Genomic DNA, 18,719 nt, shown 5'->3' with positions numbered 1-18,719 from the left:
AGTACTTACTGGCCGTGTAACCTTAGATAAAGTCAGGTGAGCCGTTCCCTCATTTTTAAATGGAAATGAAAACCACAATCACCTTTTCTACCTCCAAGGATCACAATGAGAATCCAGTGAGATTATGCATGGGACAGGGCTTTGTAAATAGCCCTGACTTAGCAAACAGAAGACACGATCTTCTGGGATAGAGTTCAGCTTCCCTACCGTCTGTCTCAAACAACAAAAACACTTTTTCTCTTAGGGTCCAAAAGTAAAATATTCAAATACAGCTGTTCCTACTTAATTTTATTCTGTCATGAACATAGTGGGCTTTTTCTTATTCTGCACAAACTACATAAGGCTGCTTTCATTTGTCATCATCCTATTATCACTGCCACTAGTCCTTCTGTATAAAATATCACCAAACCAAGTGTTGACTCGAAAATTGTCTCCTGAGTGGAACGAGTTGGTTAAGCAACTGGTGTCTTGTGTTCACATTCTTCCAGGGTAATACTGGAACTACTGATAATTATACCTACTATCTTCCTGATGAAGATCCAGAAAGCTGTTTGTTTTTAAACTGCTTTTAATTAGCTGATTTCAAAAAAAACTTTAATCATATAAGCACTGTTGGCTTGACACAGATCTACAAATCCCAAGCTTCTTTTGGCTTTTCTTATCAAAGCTCGGTCGTGATGGGAAGAGAACTCCCTTTCCTGTTGATGAGTCATCGTAGCTAGTGCCATCTTGGGTACCAAAGGTGCACCCATTCTATGATTTATCCTAAATAGAAGAGTGAAATGATTTTCCTTCCTAAAATCAAGAGGTAGAGCATCCAAGGGCAGACATAGTGACCTGCAAATGTGAACCTCTAAATTTCCATGTATTTCAGCACAGTGTGGTTTCACTAGGAGTACTGAAGTTGTTAAGAAGTTAAACATTGAAGGGATTATTTTCACCTAAGGCTTAGAAGATCTATGGCTTAGAAGATCACACCCTATCTACTTTAGATGCTTCCCCATCAGAAGAGGATAAATTCTAGATACAACCATTCTTCTAGGACCAAGAACCAACCCTCCATTTATATCACAGTTTCTATAAGAAAAGGAAATCCCATTATCAGCTGGGGACCTGGAGGCATTTACAGCCCTTCCTACTATAATTTTGGACACATAAAGGATTGCTTCTTCTTCATCAACCAGTCACCTGGAGTTGCCCAGGTCAAGGCCAGAGTCCTTGATGAGGCCAGGGAAGAGGAAGAGGCTCGTACAAGCTCTCACTTGGCAACGCCAAGTGACATGCTTTTGTTTTTGTCTTGTTTCGGGGTGTGTGTGTGTGTGTGTGTGTGTGTGTGTGTGTGTGTGTGTATGTGTGTGTGTTTTAAACCAAGTAATTATGTTTCAGGCACTGGCTGTAATCTCAAAATAACTCTCCTGTCTCTGCACAGATAAGGCTGAGGAATCCAGTTTCCCCTAAACCCAGTGGTTCTCTTTGCCCTCCCAAGAGACACAGAGCAAATGCCTGGAGACATTCTGTCACCATTAGGAGTGAAGGGAGGATGCTACTGGCATCTGGTGGGTAGAGGCCCCAGAGAGTCCCTCAGCCCCAAAGAATCTCCCACTCCCAAGTGTCCATAGTGCACACACACACACAGAGCTTTCAAGCACTGCTACAAGCTCCATTTGCTCTTTGCAGTTACCCTCGACAGCTCTGCAAAGAAAGAAAAATGAAGGAAATGAGTGTGTGCCAGAAAGATGGAGAGGAGATGGGAGGTAACAAGAGGCCAAATTAAATGTAAAGAGAGGGTAGAAGTCCCTATCCCTTCTCTGGATGTAGACGTGACCTAACAGTTCAGTAAAACAAAAGAGGCATCCCGCTGGAGCCAGCGAAGTTTACTGCCATCAACATGGACGTCATAAAATTTTCCAGAAGCTAAAGTATAAGATTTTGTTCCCTAGCTATCATAATTCACAGTAAACAAGCCCAATACATGGTACAAAAAAGTTTTCTCATGAAGCTGCTTCTATAGTAAGAAGAAATGTAATTGTGTCATCTTAAAATGAAAATTATTTCCACTGGCTCACTGGGCTTCAGGCGCCAAGAGCAGAGTCCCTGAGCCTTTCACACAACTTACACATGTAGGATGTGAATTGAGTCAAAGCCCTGAGCCTCCAGCTGGGAGTCATTTCCTACTCCTCCTCCTCGACACTGACAGAGACATTCAAGGAGCAGGCTCCCGAAGTGGAGGACAGCCAAGCAACCGAGGAGTTGCATCCAGGAGCACAAGATACCATCAATTCACAGAGAAATTAATTTAGTAAAGGACAGAGCATCAGCATCTCACTGCTGGAAAGGTAGAAAACACACAACCCATTGCTTCAGCACACACTGACCAAGAAGTCATCTGGGCTGTTCCCGGACTCCTGGTCACCTCAACGGCACCCCAGTGGCAGAATTGACTTAATACTATAACTCAGGGTGTCTCTGCTCACAGGCTCTTATGTTCTATATGAACTAAAATACACACATCCTGTCACGAACGCCAATTCAAAAGCATAAAACCATGACGGCAGAAACCTGCTTAATGTCTTGAAACATAACCTCCAATTTTTCTATCTGCCCCTCTTCTGGTCTGGAGACATAGACGCAGCTGTGCCAATGGCAGGCCCACTTGGAACAAACTCTTCAACCCTGTCTTTTTCAGCGGCTCCTTAAAATTCTTGTAGGTACATGGGAGGTGGATAGGGCAACATAACAAAGGAGAGGAAAGGAGATACAAGGTATTTGGTAGAGAAGAGTTCACCACTCTTTTTACCTACTCCTCATGGAACCCAGAAATGCAAACATCAATTTTTCTATGACTCTACTTCTCATTTCACTTTAAATCTGGTCACCCCATCTCATAACCGTAAGTGCTATCAGTACATAGGTGACCCCAAAGTTGTACCAGTCTAGACTTTTCTTATCTCCAGACTTGCCATTTGGGACTCATCACAGGTTCTTTAAAATGAGCAACTTGGAAACCAAACTTTCTGCTTCCTCCCCAAACCTCCCCAAATCACCTCAATCTCAGTTAAAGGCAATTCCCATCCTTCCAGATATGCAAGCCAAGCCTTGGAGTCGCCCCGACCCTTCTGTCTCCCATGCTCCATTTCCAGCTTCTTGGGAAAGCCTATCAGGTCCAGCTGTTGCCCGGTAGCCAGAATGCCAGCCCCCACCATTGGACACAAGCAGGAAGACCAGAGAGAGTGCTACTGCAGTGACCCTCCTCACACAAGTCTGGTCTACTTGCTTCTACTTCTTGTTCCACTTCACTATGCTCCCCACACAGCACCCAGTAACCATATTAAACATAAGTCAGGACACCTGTATGCTCAGTCAGCAAAGTGTCTGCCTTCGGCTCAAGTCATGGTCCCAGGATCCTAGGATCGAGTCCCACGTCAAGCTCCCTGCTCACAAGGCCCTAAACAATTCAGTCTCCATTTTTTCCTCTCACCTTCTCTTCTGCCTCCAAATTGTTTACTCCACTCCAGTCAGCCTTGATTCCTTGATGTTTCTAGAATGTGTCAGGCTAACCATCCTGCCTCAGGGCCTTTGCACTTGCTGTCCTCTCTGCTTGAAATGTTCTTCTCCCAGATATCTGCATTACTTATTATCTCCCCCTCTAGAGCAGAAGCCTCAAGAGGACAGAGAGTCTGGGGTCTAATTTGTTCACTGCTATGTCCCCAGGGCCTAAAAGAGTGACTGGCATGAAACAGTTGCTCAGTAAATAGTTGAATGAGGGAAAGAGAGAAAGTCATCAGTGATCTTTCTTTCTCTTTGAGACCTGAGGATTACTTTTAGAGACCATAGAGAACATGCACACCTATAGGCAGAGGAACAACCCTATATTAAAATGTAAATATAAACTAAACACTCAAATATCTAACAGATCTTTAAGTGAAACAATTATAAAAATAACATTATTTTTTCCATATGAACACAGTTTTCCTTTATCAAGCCAATGGCATAGAATCGAGATTCAAATGTTGGATTTTATATAATAACTCTCTGAATAAAAAATGAGGGACAGAACAAAAGTAAAGTGTCTTAGAGATGGTCAGTATAAGGTTTTTAGAAATGCATGAATTCTGTATCTAAAGAATTTTTTACTGTCCCCTCATCGTAGACACCTTCAATTAAGCCTGTTCTAATCTTGGCTAAGTGAGAATCCAGCTTCAAAATTTCATTCCCAGGCACAGCTGTTTGACAAGTGCAGCAGGAGCCTGTCAAGACAATTGGCAGCATCATTCCTGCAGAACACAATGGGCTTTTTTATTTTTTGCCTTTTTTTTTTTTTTTTGTCATCCCCTATTACTCGCTGATGGTAATTAGCAAGCCAATCTTTGAAGGAAAAGTGCAATCAGGCAACTAAAAATGCCTTTTATGAAACTCCTCCCTGGAAATAAATCACTGACACTGCACATGGTCAATATGGACTCTTAATTTTAAACTAAATGCCCATTGATTTACCAAGATCTATGTTCCTGACCCTGTGGTCTAGTGAAATTCATTTTTTTCCTGAAATTTTGAGTTCGGGGAAAGTGACAGTGACACAGCTGTTGATTTTGATTTACTACCTCAATGGAGTAGGCAATTAGAGTGATTTCTCCATGATTTGTTCAAATTATACAGCTCCCTCCTGGACCGATGCCATCAGAGGCGCCATTCCCCGGACCAGGCTTCACACCGGGGTGACCGCCAAGAGCGCGCCTTCCGGGAGCCCGCAGTGGAGCAGGCTCAGGCTGACGCAGACAGCACGGGTGGCCTGGAGTCTTCACCAGCGGGGGCTGAACGTGCAGGGCTGGTGGACGGCTAGGGATGATGACAAAAACTCACTCTTTGCCCCAAGAACCTGACCACTCCTCACCTCCGTTTATGCCGCGGTTTGGGGCTTTCAGAGAAAAACAGCGTCTGTCTCCCTGTCACAGCTTTGTAACAACTTCCATCCCGGTACACCTCCCACCAACACCTTCGACAAGTTTCGACAAGTGCAGCTGAATCACTTGAGATGGGCCAAAAGGTCAGGGCCCTGAAACGTTGCCAGCCTGATTATCTAAAGCCACTGGAAAGCACTCCATGTGTTTCAGAGAACAGGTAGGCTTTCCACCACACAAAAGCAGCTTTGTTTCTGTATAGGTGACGCCTCCTAATTAGAATCAATGATTTTTTTTTATGGTCGCTCCCGATAAGCTTGTTTACCTAGCTTCATTTTCCTAAGACACTTTAAACGTTTCTAGGAAGGGTGAACGTCGGCAGAACACTGAGACAGGCCTTGAACCTGGGCTGTGGTATTGCATGATGTTTACAATTTGTCATCCTTGGGGGTAATTCTGCAAGCTTAAACACACTAAAGGACATGTTATAAAGAACCAGGCAATTTCATTTTGCTTGAATATCGTTATGGAAATGGACCAAAGGCGTCCACAGAGGCACACTGTCATTTTTTCCTTGACTGTGGGCCAGTTCATGACCAAAAGCAAGCATTCAGAGAAGAGAAGAGCATTTATGACCACACTGTGTGTACCAAATAAGCTACTTTATGAATAGATGGGGAATATAGTGTTTCAGGGTCTTAGTAAAATAGCCCTTCACACCAAATTTCTGTTCACAATGGTGGATCTCTTGGTGATTCATTTATGACCTTGCCCTTGATAATGAGCAGATCTCCCTCAAGGGTGAGTGCCTGTGGGACATGAAGACATCACATCCTCATGACTTAGATGATGAGAAGTAGGGAATTATGCACCAAGAACATGTAATTTGGACAAGGTGGGAAAAACTGAGTAATTCACTCGAGATAACAAGAGTTTTCCCAGCAGTGGTGACTGTATGGCGATGGAATCCTTGGAGAGTAAATAAAAAAATGGTTGGGCTGAGAAAGACTTACTGAGCTGAAAAGCAAGTTATAGGAGCCAGCGCTGATAAGAAAAAAGAAATGGTCTTTAAGAAAACCACTTTGATGACACAGGATCGCCTCTCACAGAAAGCTCAAAGATCAAAACTGAAATGTGTCTTCTTTTCAAGGGGACATAGAGAATCAGAACAAGTCAGCAGTGAGCAGGAGGGGCACTCCTGGTCGCCCCCAGCAGGTACATAATCTGTGTCTAACTTCCTCCTGCGCCACACAGAAGGACCACAATTCCCAGGCTTCCTTGTACTTAGCTGTTGTCATGTGACTGAGTGCTGGCCAACATGATGCAGGCAAGAGTGAAATGTGTCACTTTCAGACCCGGCTCCTAAAACTTTCTGCACCATCCTCAACATCCTGTCTTTCACCCTGGACTCCAACGGCAGAGCCATTAGGTTGACAGATCCTGAGTCACTGCGTGATCACAAGCTGTATTAGAACATGAGTAAGAAAGAAACTTTTATCATACCAAGATACTGAGATTTGAGACTGTCTGTTACAGAAGTTAGGTTATCTTCGCATATTATAATCACGCTTCCTTGTTAGCCTTTTTTGAGACTGACGCGCTGCCTACTGCACTAAGGAGGCAGGTAGCATTTGCCTTTTTAAGTATCATGTTATTGCCTAGGAGTTCTCTCTCCATCTTATTTTCAAGCAGAGTGATTTCAGAGCCCTCAAGAGCAATGGGAAAAAAAAATGAATTTGTTTTTAGGTCAGTGGAACATGGGTTACCCATAGGGCAAAAAATGGTTGGCACCATTCCCTGAGATGTTAGAGGGGGAAAAGCCCACCCTTCTCTGTTTCTTATAACTCAAAAAATAGTTTATTTATTTTTAGCTTTTTATTTTGAGGAATTTTAAATCATCACGTAAGTAGTAACAACAGAATAATGAATTTCCATGTATTCATTACCTAACTTCAAGTATACGGATATACAGGTATCTATCTATATACCCACATATACATATCTACACACACACACACACACACACACACACACACACACATATAGAGATAATAGACAAGTATGTATACATACACATTTGAGGTCTACTATCTGTTCATCTAATCACTGAGCTGGGCACTGCGGGCAAGACTCAAAGGGGAATAATGCCCTTTGAGTATGTAGTAGAAAGGACAGAATGTGAACCTCAAACTCCATAAATCACATTGTTCTGAGGGCTACAATGTGGATTAAAGTAATCCAGTAGCTCTGAGTTGGTAACATACTTATTTTATTGCCCCTCCCATTTCCCTGAAGGAGTTTTCCTTTAAGAGAGAGGTTTACTGCTTCCTTCCCAGTAAAAATGTAGCTACCCCTGGGAGGGCCAGCGCACTGAAGCTTTTCTCCACCATTCGCCATTTATATGTATGAATTTATCTTTCATGAAGTTCTTTCCCCAAAGCAAGACTTGAAAAGATGGAGAGAAGAATAAGGAGCAAAGCAAGGGGCCTTGAGGCAACATGGAAATTATGAGGGAAGAAGAGAAAACAGTAGAGTCTTGAGATGTAAGACAAATTTCCATGTTTGCTTAAGGTGAGAATTGCCAGTCCCAATAGCCACACCCCAACTTAAACATTAAAGTGCTTTCAAGTAACACAGAAAAGAAATTATTCTGGAGAGAGACTCCTGAGACCCTGCCTGGTAAGTTTTGAGAGCAAGAACAATCAGATGCCCCATCGGGAACCCTCTAGACACCTTATTCTGCTAGTGGTTGGCTCTAGGTTGTGCTCTCTGGTCACACAAGCAAATGCCCAACCTTGGAAGGCTCAATCCCCAAAGTAGGTGAGTGCTGCTAGAGCAGGAAGCTCAAGTAAACAAAAGATGAGTCTCTCCTTGCACTGTCTTCCCCACCCTGTAGAGGCTCTTGGCTCCACAGCGTTCCAGCTACCACCTCTGGGAATGGATGCCATTTTGGTGACAACTGATTTAATTTGTACTCCTCTAACCATCCCAAACATTTAGCTCTGCTCTGCATTAATTCAGTCTGAACAGAAAACAATTCCAAAGTAAATCTTAGCGTGGGGGCAACGTCTTGAAAGGGCTGACAGGCTCAGCATAATGAACACCCATCCAGAGTTCTGTTTAACAGTACTCCACTCTCTTTACAGATTATAAAAAGGAAATATTTAACTAATGGAAGGCTACTCATACACAGGATAATGTATGTGGCCTCTGTCCACATCTTAATCATTCAACACAACTGATCCAATAGCTTTGGTTTAGATGCAGGGTCTCCCAGATTTAGAATTTTTTTTCCTTTAAAGTTCTCCACAGAAAATGCTTTCATGCTTGTCTTCACTTGTGTGTTTCCCTGGCTGATCACCTGGCCTCAGAAGACTCTGTGTTTCATGTGGTAGAGGCCAAGAGATACAGTCTGAGGAGGTATTAAACGCTCAACCTGAAGAGACAGTGAGGTGGTTCGGGGGAAGGCACCATTACATTTCCCAAGCACGAAAGCACAGCACTTGCTACCTCAGTGACGCTGCCTCCTGAGATTCTGTCTTTGTATTAACTTGATTTGCCTTGGAATTAGCTAAGTTTGGGATTCTAATTTTCAAAACACTATCCTTATTTGATAGTAAAGGTCCTTTGCTGTTGGTCCAAGGTGGATTACCAGCCTCCCTTCCCTCTTCTGCCTAGTGTTGGACCATGTACCTACTTGGGAACTGTTTCTCCCCCCCGGCTCTTTTCACACCACTGTGTCAGCACATACCGTGGTCCTCCACGTGAACGGCCTCCTTCCCTTTCTCTGTGAGAACTGCTGTCTTCTTTCAAGACGCAGTCACCTCTCCAAGAAGCCTGCCCAGACTCAACACAGTTGGAAGCTTCTCCCCTGTTTCCACATGAAAACAATTTGCACAGATCTCTTACAAAGCCCTTGTTTCACTCTTGTGTAAATTAACTATTTATACATCAACTCCAGAAGACTGTAAGCTCCTCAAGAAAATGTCTCATTTATTTCTGTAACCCCTAGCTCCCAGGACAGGGCACGGCTCATGGCTCATACTAAGAGACCAAATGAATGAATGAACATGTGTCCACATCAGTGCGTACACTCTTTGGGGAGGACAAGCTATACCCCTTGGCCTTCCCAGGACCAGCCTGGTAAACACGGATAGCCCGGTGACACAGAACCCCTTTCAAAAGTCTCAAAAGTGTCCCTACTTAAATAATAAATTAATTACACCAACACCTCAAGTTTGGAGCATGGTGTAATGACTCATACCTACTACCCCTGTCTGCCCACAGCCAGTCATCTTATTTTCTGATTTTTCAACAATGTAGCAAATTAACTTTTTTTTAATTTTTATTTTTTAAAGATTTTATTTGAGAAAGAGAAAGAGAGCATGGTGGTCGGTGGCGGGGGAGAGAAGCAGGAGATGGAGAAGCAGATGCCCCATTGAGCAGGGAGCTGATGTGGGGCTCGATCCCAGGACGCCAGGATCATGACCTGAACCAAAGGCAGTGGCTTAACCGACTGACCCACCCAGGCTCCCCTTAACTGTTTTTTTTTTTAATTTTTTCTTTAAAATTATCCCTCACAAGGATTAGTCATTCTCCCTACTCAAGTCCAGTATCTGTGACCCAAGAAAATAAAAGGAAATACTGTAAAGTAAGAACACGCAGGGTCTCATTCGTTTTCTCACCAAATTCCTATGCACATCAACCTCCCCGATGAGTGATGACACCTATTAACCCAGCCCAGCTCTCCTCTGGATAAGGCTGCCCGCAGTCTGAGCAGATGGGAAGCCTAGCCTCCCCACCCAGGCCCTGTGCTCGCCAGTCACACATCTGATGCCTGGGGTGGGAACATTCATTGTCTTATTGATAGTCTAGAAGCCCCAACTCCGTAATTATAGTAAAAACTAATAAATCTGCATGGAAAGAAAAATAAACATCTCTTTTCTACATCATTCTCCCCAGAGCTTGAAGAAAACACTTCTGAAAGATCAAAGAGACTCAGACTACCTCTTTTTTGGAAAAATAAATGTGTTTGGTCTTTCACTCCACACACTCAGATTCTGTCTGGACTCAAAGATGTCAACACAACCAAAGGAAATCAAGAAATATTCCAAAGGTTACAAAAGACGTTTCTAATAAATTGCCAAAGTAATTTTATACTGATGCGATCTGAAAAAACGAAGAAAAACACACTTTAAAATCTATATGTGAGCAAATCCCAAAAGGCTGGAAACACATTCCCCTAATCAGCTCGTTCATGCAAAGATTTACATGACTCTTTCTAATTTTTAAAACATTATTTCGGGGTATGGAATTAGAGAAAAACCACAAAACAAATATGAACTAAAAGGAACATTAACTGTCATGTAGTTAATGATTTTGCTGAATGAGGATAAAGCCTCCAAATGCTTAACCTCTTAGGATTCCTCTCATTATCTATTGTTTTTCATTAATCCTGGAATCGCAGGGCAAAGAAATAGAAACCACGATTTACTTTGAAACGTCTGCCCAAATCTGCTACAAATTTATTTTCAGGACAAAGTTCGTGAAAGGCCAGCTCTCCAGGTAAAATGGATTAAATGCCTTCTAAAGGGAAATAAAATTAAACCACTACCAAATGGAAGGCTTCTAACCTGTGTTTTGGGATGTGAAATTCGATTTGACAGACGCCTTACAGACTGCGGTCAATGCCCCATCTGATGAGAATTTCTGTAGTTTGCATTTACCTGTACTAAAGGCTTTGTAATTTATGGTGACATATATACGTCTACAGTATGTTGAACATGTATATACACAGATAAATATGCCAGTATCTCTTCCTTATGTAAAATCATTGGGGGAAAAAAAACTTGCTATTTAGTTGTATTTTTATTTTTAAATTATTGAGCTTGCATTAACTATTTGACAGAGTGATGCCTCATGGGATCGGACTTGGAAGCTACACTCTCTCTGATCTTTACCAGATGTTTCGCTGGTGGTGTTTCAGCCTCAAGAGACAAAGAGGATATTAATGTTAATTTTATTTATTTAATCACATCAGGCAGATTTGATAAAAGGGAAAATTCAATATTTTGGTAATTTACCAACTCTTCAGAAATATCCCTGGTAGCAAAAATGTTTTGAAGATCATTTTATATTAAAAGCAGAAAGGCTGCATTGTATTTGGAAGACAGGACACTCTACGTTACCTTGAAAAATGGAAACAACGTGACAGATTTGTCAGTTCCACTTTTAACTCCGGGTGGTGAGGAGGAGGCGACAACATACGTTGCTCAGCACAGCCCCATCCCAACCTTTGACTATTGACTGCAGAGAAAGAGGACCCTTGGTTGAAAGCCTTCTGCCACTACCAGAGTTGCTCAATTATCTTCTTTCTTGTCTTTGAATTTTATTCCAAGGGAACACGAAATTATCCTAATCATTGTCAGGACATTGGAGATAATGAAGACGTACTCACTACAAAACACTGACTCCCCACACCTTAACTGAAAGTACAGAGGAGACTTTCACTTACTTAGGGTTCAAGGTCAGCACGCGGAAGCTTTTAAAGTGCCAGTTCTAACCCTTGGCTTCGCATTAAAATCACCCAGGAAGCTGCACCCCAGACCTATTACATCACAGACTCGGGATGAGATGCAGGTATGGGTCCTTTATAGAGTTTTCAGGCAATTCCAATGTCAGCCAAGGTTGAGAAGCACTGCCTTGCACATGCTCAGTAGGCAACAGCCCAACAACTGACTAGTCTAAGAAAAATCACTTAATTTCTCCAGGCTTTTTTCTCTCAAAAAAAAAAAAAAAAAAGTTATGTATAAGAGCGGGGGGAGTGTTATACTCATTGATTTTCTTTTATTTTTAGGTAAAAATCTATACTTATAGTTATAAAATATTTCAAACTGGCAGCACCACACAGAAAATATTTTAAGATTCCCATGACACCTCTATTACCACCATCAAGCTAAAAAGAAATGAATAGTTTGCCATATTCGTTTCAGTTTTCTCACTCTTGGAAAAAAGATTAGGCAAAATAACCTTCCCATTTCTTCTTACTTCTGTCCTCTCTAATAAGTATCTACTCTTCAAAGGTTACTAATTATCCTGCCCACAGTTTACTGTTTAACCAAGTAATTATGTATCTGTAACAACTATATAATATTGCTTAGTGTGTGTGTGTATGAATATATATAAGTTGTATTATACTGTATATATCCTTTTTGAATTTAATTTTTTCATTCGTTTTTTCAGTTGTTTTCTGAGTTGTAGCCACGTTGATATTTATCTACCCATCTGTCCATCTATAGAGATAGAGATTTATAGTTCATTAATTTTAATCTCCTTTATAATATTTCATTATGGATAAACCATGGTTTATAAATTTACCTCATCTATGGGCAGTTATTTACTTTTTTTTTTTTTTTTTTAGAAACAGAGATACAATAAGCATCTTTTTACATGTGGCCCCACTGCTATATAAAAGAATTTCCCTAGTGTAGACACATGGACAGGGTTTTGTTAGATATGCTCATTTTCATCTTTACTAGATGTTCCCAAATTGTTTTCCAAAGTGGTTACACCAATTTACCCTCACCAGCAATGTTAAACCATTCCTCACTCTCTATATCCTCACCAGTACTTGACATTATGAGAATTTATTAATTGTTGCCAATTTGAAGGTTGTGAAGTGGTAACTAATAGTTATACTTAGATATTATTTTCCTAAGGTCTCTTCTGGTCATATAATTGTGGTCACCACATCAATGCCAAGTCTTACCAAAACAACAAAATGAAGGATGTGATTTTAAAAACTTCTTTCAGAGTTTACAATGAATTTACTTTTCCTTAAGAAATGTCTTACATGGTTAACGCTGGCCCATGATCCCATAAATCAGGCCATAAAAGAGGAATGGGGACATGGCCCCAGCTCTGTATTTATTTTCTTGTATTCCATAATCCAATGTTACTTAAAAAGCAAACTGCCCAATCTTCTAGCCAAAGCAAATACTCTGGATTTTGCCAGGCAAAATGCCTGTGGAGAAATGAGTCAATTCATACAAAATTCAAAGCTGTCTTTGGTCAGTGACATTTTCGTGAAAATCTGTGGGTGGGTAAAAGTCTTGCAAAATTCCTTTTTGCTATTGGATAAAATTCATCCAGGAAAAATAAGCAAAATTTAAGTGGTGACCCGCATTCCCCCTAATTCCCTTATTAACACTCCCTAACCTCCCAACACAACTGCTTTCTATTGTGCGTGAAGGCAAGCCATCCGTGTTTCTGATGCTGGCAATAGAACCCTGTCCCTCTGCTCACTCTGCTCCCATCAGATAGGCTCTCTCAGGAGAAGTACTGGCAGACACAGTGGGCCTGATCTCATGCAGAACACACCTTCTGGGAATGCTACCCAGGCGTTACACACTCTTCAACTTGATGGCTAAAGAGACCTATGGTAAAAACATTCTCCTTGTGCGCTCTACTGGGACATTTACTATGGATACTGCTCGGGATGGTTAGTATGTAGCAATAATTTGGGGTTATACTTTATGCTACCCTTTTAGGACCACGAAACCAGAGTTTGAGAATCAAAATCTGAGGTTCCACGACTCGTTCTAACCTGAGTATTTGAACCCTTATCATCTCAGAAAAATGTAATAGAATTTAGCATAGCTGTACTCAAAAGTTTTGGTTAATTCTGAGACTCATCAGTGTTGGGGTTCGTCTAAGCTCGGGAAGGACTAAACAGAACGGTTCGGCAGCTCGAAATTGCTTTAGTTCGTAGACGGCCGTGAGTGCGCACAGGTATTTTGAACAGAATACTGCCGTATCCCAGTTTCTGACTTAACTGAGGTCTGGCTGGCTGCCTGCCGATGCCTTTACTTCTCCAGGCCCTTGCCACTGGCTGGGAATATCTCTGTCATCAGGGCCAGGCCTGGAAAGAGAGCAGCTGGTCTGGCTCTCTGCAGAAGAGTAAGAATGAGATACAGAAGGGCGGGGTTGTTGGGTGGGAAAGAGAAAAGAAACCATGCTCTTCTTCCAGTAAGTGACCCAAATAATAAATTAGCAATCCTCCCCCAGTTCTGACACCCAGAATCCTGAGCGATCCGAATCCCAGCGTCCTGGGCGAGGCCGAAGCGTCACCAGCACAGATGATGAGAAGGTGCTCTCCCTGCAGGAGACGGAACAGCGCGTTGAGGGAGCAGACGCTGGTCTGAGACGGAACAGCGCTAGTCTTGTACCGTAAGCAGGCTGTCGCTGAGCGGCCCTCTCACACACCCTTCTTCCACCAGGACTTCCAGAAGCACATTGTGCTGCCTGTAGTCATGGTCACCAAACACAACTGGGTCATCACATCTTTCTTGGGCCAATAAGCTAAGTGAGTGAAAATGGAGGCTAACTTTAACGATGGCTCACAGAAAATTAATAGCAGTGAAACACACATGAAACAAAAGCGTATGGGGTCCTATAATCTGAATGCCCTGAGCCTCTGCTGCATGTGACACAGCCACAGAAACCAAAGATCACTTCGTGTCTCCAAGAGATGAATGTGGGCATTTCACTCGGCAGTGATCCTGAGCTTTGCGTCAACTACCATCAGATTTCAAAGCAGCGGGAGATGAAATATTTCCGTTTTAGCAATGCTTTGTGTCTGGATTCCAAGACTGTAAAGATCAGTTTTGCAAAAGGCAGAAAGTGCGTCTTTTCAGACAGGCATCTACGTCAGGTACAGTGTCTTCTTCCCGGGGACTACAACGTGGGGGCTGCTAACCTCTCACAGCACAATCGCGCGTCGCCTCTTAGATCTAACCCTATAAACCAAGCAGACACCATGTGGCAACACAACAGTTTTAGAAGACATAATGCTCCCACTATGTAGGCTTTTTATGAAAATGGGTGTCTTCCTGCGAAAAACATACAGTCCCAAGACTAGAACTGCAGCATTAGTCAGCTCCTAAGAAACCCTGTTTTGTAGAAATACATTTGCACTATAACATGTATCACTTAATGCCTTGCGGGTCTAGATTTGATATGCTGTTATATCCAGCAATCTGAATTTTACAGGTTCCATCCAGAAGTGGGAAGGAGGCAGACTAGGAAAGAAAGAAATCACCTCCCATACCCATCCTGGATAATGCAATGCAAAGCCAAGCAGAGCCCTGCAAATAATCACCTCTCGGCTTATTCTTTCACTGAAATATTTCTATTTTTAATAGTCCTCCTGCACTTTAGCAAAAGTCAACTTTATAAAGTTATATGCCATTGCAAAGTCTGGGAACAGTGGGAAAATGGGGAAATCCTATTGCACGAAAATTAATTTTGCAACGCAAAAAATATGTTTTGGATAATTCAGGCCTTTATGTTTATTTCAGTAAAGCCAAATCCAGCAAACTATTTTCAGCCAGGATTAGTCAGAACTAAAAGGTTGGACTGTTTTCCCTCAGAGACTGAACGTCTTTCCTGCCTGCAATGGGCCGGTGTGTTCCAAAATGGAACTGCCTTCTATTGCTTGTCTCTTTCTGCAGTTTTAATGCAGAACCTTACTGACAGAGGAAGGTTTTGCCATCTGAAATGTAATTATTCTCTTCAGTCATATAACCTGGCATCCTCACAATGTACCAGCTTCTGCTTTTCCTTAAGAAAAATCACAACATGGGGCACAAGGTAATGGCAAGAAATGCAATTTCGTTCCACCAGAAATTCCGAAAAGTCTTTCAGAAATACCTACTGGATAGTGAAAAAGTGCTTCCAATACCCACATTACAGCTATCAACCTGTTTGTTCTGCTTTTACATAAATCAGACAACTTGGCCGATCTACAGTCAAACATAAACATGGCCCAGATTCTTTGTCAAGACATACTAGAGTAAGAAGGGACTCTGGCCGGGGGACCACCACCTGACTAAGTCCCTTTGCAAAATGATTTATATGTTTCACACATTCGGTGATCTGTAGCATATTCAATATCCAGGGAGTACCTACAATTCTCAGATTTTAACTCTGAAAGCAATGTTCCTGTCCATCTAAAGTAATATAAAACACATGCTCATCTTCTTCCCAGAGCTAAGCCAGCTGTCAAGAGATTGTGCAAAGCTGCCCTGTGATCCCAAGGGTGATGTCCTGCTTGTAAACCCTGAGGGTTTCTGTTAGGTGTGAAATGATTGCAAAATCATTTAGCAGCCCTATTATTCAGAAATAGCAAATTTTGCCAAGAAACAGAGGCAAGTTCCAGGATCGATGTTGTGAAAAGGGGAGGCAGGGGAGAAAGGGACACCTTGCCCTCTTCCTTCAACACCCAAGGCACAGTCCCCTCTCGGTTCATTCTCCTTAAACTTTCCCACCAAATTTTCTCTCCTTAAAATTCGGTGAGATCCTGTGAGATCCTGCCCCTGTGGGATCCCCTGGGTGTTTTTATGCTGCCTGTAAATCATTAACTAGTCTTACAACCCCAGAGTGTGTGGTGTACAAGCGTGTGGGTGTATGCAGCAACATTTTTACCAGCCAAGTTGCTAAGTGTGAGTTCCTTCCCAAATATCAGAACTGTCCCTCCTCCAAACCCAATACTTGCCCAGTTATTGGAGGGAAGGAAAAATCCCTGAATATTTGCTTTGGAAAAGAGCTCACACTTGCTGCGAGCACAGTGTGTCCCTCGGCCCTGCACCTTTCAGCAACTTCAAGTTGGCGCCTGGCACACGTGGATTCTCCAAGATTCTGGACAGTGTGGCAGATGAGCCTCCCCTGACGGTATGGCTCGCGTACATTTGCAGAAGGGAATCTAGAAGCGGAGCGGGACCCTGCCGCCAAAAATTAAAGAAATCTTTCCTACCCTGCGGCTAAAAAGAAGCCAAATTGCAGGGGTACCTGGAACCCCTAGTATCCAAATCCCATAAAGGAAGAAAATGTCCCCTGATTCGTGGCCAAGTCTGGAAGATGCCACGCACCTCGCCGAAGCCTGTGAACGTTAGCGGGAGACTCACCGTGCACTTGTTGGGCTTCTCTCCGGAGTGGACCCGCATGTGGATGAGCAGTTTATACCGGGCGTTGAACGGCTTGTACCTTCGAGGACAGCCGGCCCAGAAGCAAGTGAAGTCTTCACCTTTGCGCTGGTCTATGTGAACCTTCTCGATGTGCCGCACCAGTTCCTCCTGCTGGTCGTACAAGGCGCTGCAATCGATCCAGCGACAGCAGTGTTTGCCCCCAATGTCCTCCATCTCCCCGTCTTCCTCCAAGGCAGCCTGGGGAAGGGCCAGCGGCTGGCCACGGGCTACCAGCTCCTGGTGGTGCAGATGGGGGTGAGAGTGGTAGGGGGGCGGCGGGCCCTGGGGAGGTGGGGGCAGAGGAGGCAGAGGGGGTTCATGGGGCAGATCCAGGGCGCCGCCCGGGAAATCATCCAGGCGCTCCGTCTTCAGCAGGCCCCCTGGCTGGCTGTCGGGGTTGGGCAGGCCGTGCTGCACCACCATGTTGTTGACCAGCCCTGGCTGGAGGCCTCCATGCTCCAGCTGCTGCATGCGCTCATACTCCAGCACACTGTCCTCATCGTAGGCTGGGAGAGCCAGGCCACCGCTGGCCACCCGCACGCCCTTCTGGCTGCTTGGCACCGAGCACGGCTGGGGGATGCAGCTACCACGCACCCCCAGGAAGTGTCCATAGACCTCGGGCTGGGGGGACATGTTGGCCGGGGAGGCCCTCGACCCGTTGATGTAGGCAACCAATGACGTGGGCGATGTGCGGATGATGGTATTGAAGTCTATCCCAATGCCATCGGACAGTGGGGACAAAGACAGCGCTCTCTTCTTGGAGCGGGCTGAGTGGGACCTGGCCGATGAGTGCCGGGGACTAGGGTAAGGAGAATGGCTGGTTTCCATGCTGAAAAGGTAGGACGGCAATGAGTTAGAGATGCTATTGCTGGACATGGCTGTCCCAGGAGGAAGGCTAATGAGGTCCCCTAGATCAATGCCGTTCTGGGAGCTGTGGCTGGAGGACAGCGACGGGAGAGCCCTGTAGCCATGAGACCACTCTTGCTTCACACTCAAGGCTGACTGACTTTCTGTCAGACTCAAAGTCGTGGACGCTAAAGACTCACGAGAAATAAGGGACCTGGAACAGCAGCCAGAGGGAGGGGGAGAAAGAAAAAAAGACAAACATTTTAGCAGGATATGGATTGCTTAAGAGCTAAAAGAACACTGCATTGACAATCCCTTAAGTATTTCCCCTAATTACATTCTCGGCTAAACACACATTCTTTGGCTAAGATAAAACCCAAGGCTTTTAGTTCCAGGTAAATAACATTTTACCAAGAGGGACAATAGGGCTAATGCTCACTGGAATAATAAAACAAAAGATCTATTGTTATAAATAATCTTAGTACTTTAATGATAATAAATAGTCCTTGCTTTATTTTTAAATATCTTTTTTTAATGTTGAGGGGGAAGAATTAGAGACTGGGGAGTAATTATCGATGCCCGTCATGGCAAAGTGAATAAGCAAGTATTTAGTAAGTGCTTATGGTATACACGTATCATGAATAGGCATTGAAGGGGCTACAAGTCTAAACAGAGCGTCAGCCTTTGAGCAAAATCTATTCAGTTAAGTAAAACATAAACCAATGCTTAATTTGAAAAAAAGTATATCCTCCAAGTCAAAGGGTCATCTAGGGGATCCAATAATAAATTCACAACTTCATTTCACTGATGATAAGGAATTCTAAAGATTTCTTTGAAAGATAGTAACTCAGTCAGCACTCAGTCATAGCATCAAATCACCCCAGGAAAGGAAAAAATACATACGAAAGAGAGCTATGATACAGAAGAGAATGACAGCCTGAGATCAAGGCAT

The 18,719-nt window shown here is 43.3% G+C and overlaps 1 protein-coding gene across 1 annotated transcript in view; it reads right to left on the bottom strand.

Moving 5' to 3' along the window:
* GLIS3 (GLIS family zinc finger 3) overlaps nt 1-18,719 on the bottom strand; it is a 544,101-nt gene that overhangs the window by 277,802 nt on the left and 247,580 nt on the right. Inside the window, exon 5 of the mRNA XM_047700417.1 lies at nt 16,862-17,981. Within this exon, the coding sequence (XP_047556373.1) occupies nt 16,862-17,981 (1,120 nt within the window). The remainder of the gene's footprint in view (nt 1-16,861; nt 17,982-18,719) is intronic.

Source organism: Lutra lutra, chromosome 13 (assembly GCF_902655055.1).
Source record: "Lutra lutra chromosome 13, mLutLut1.2, whole genome shotgun sequence".
In the NCBI taxonomy this organism is placed as follows: Eukaryota; Metazoa; Chordata; class Mammalia; order Carnivora; family Mustelidae; genus Lutra; species Lutra lutra.
The sequence above is the reverse complement of the archived record's forward strand: the minus strand, read 5'-3'. Positions and strand labels throughout refer to the sequence as shown.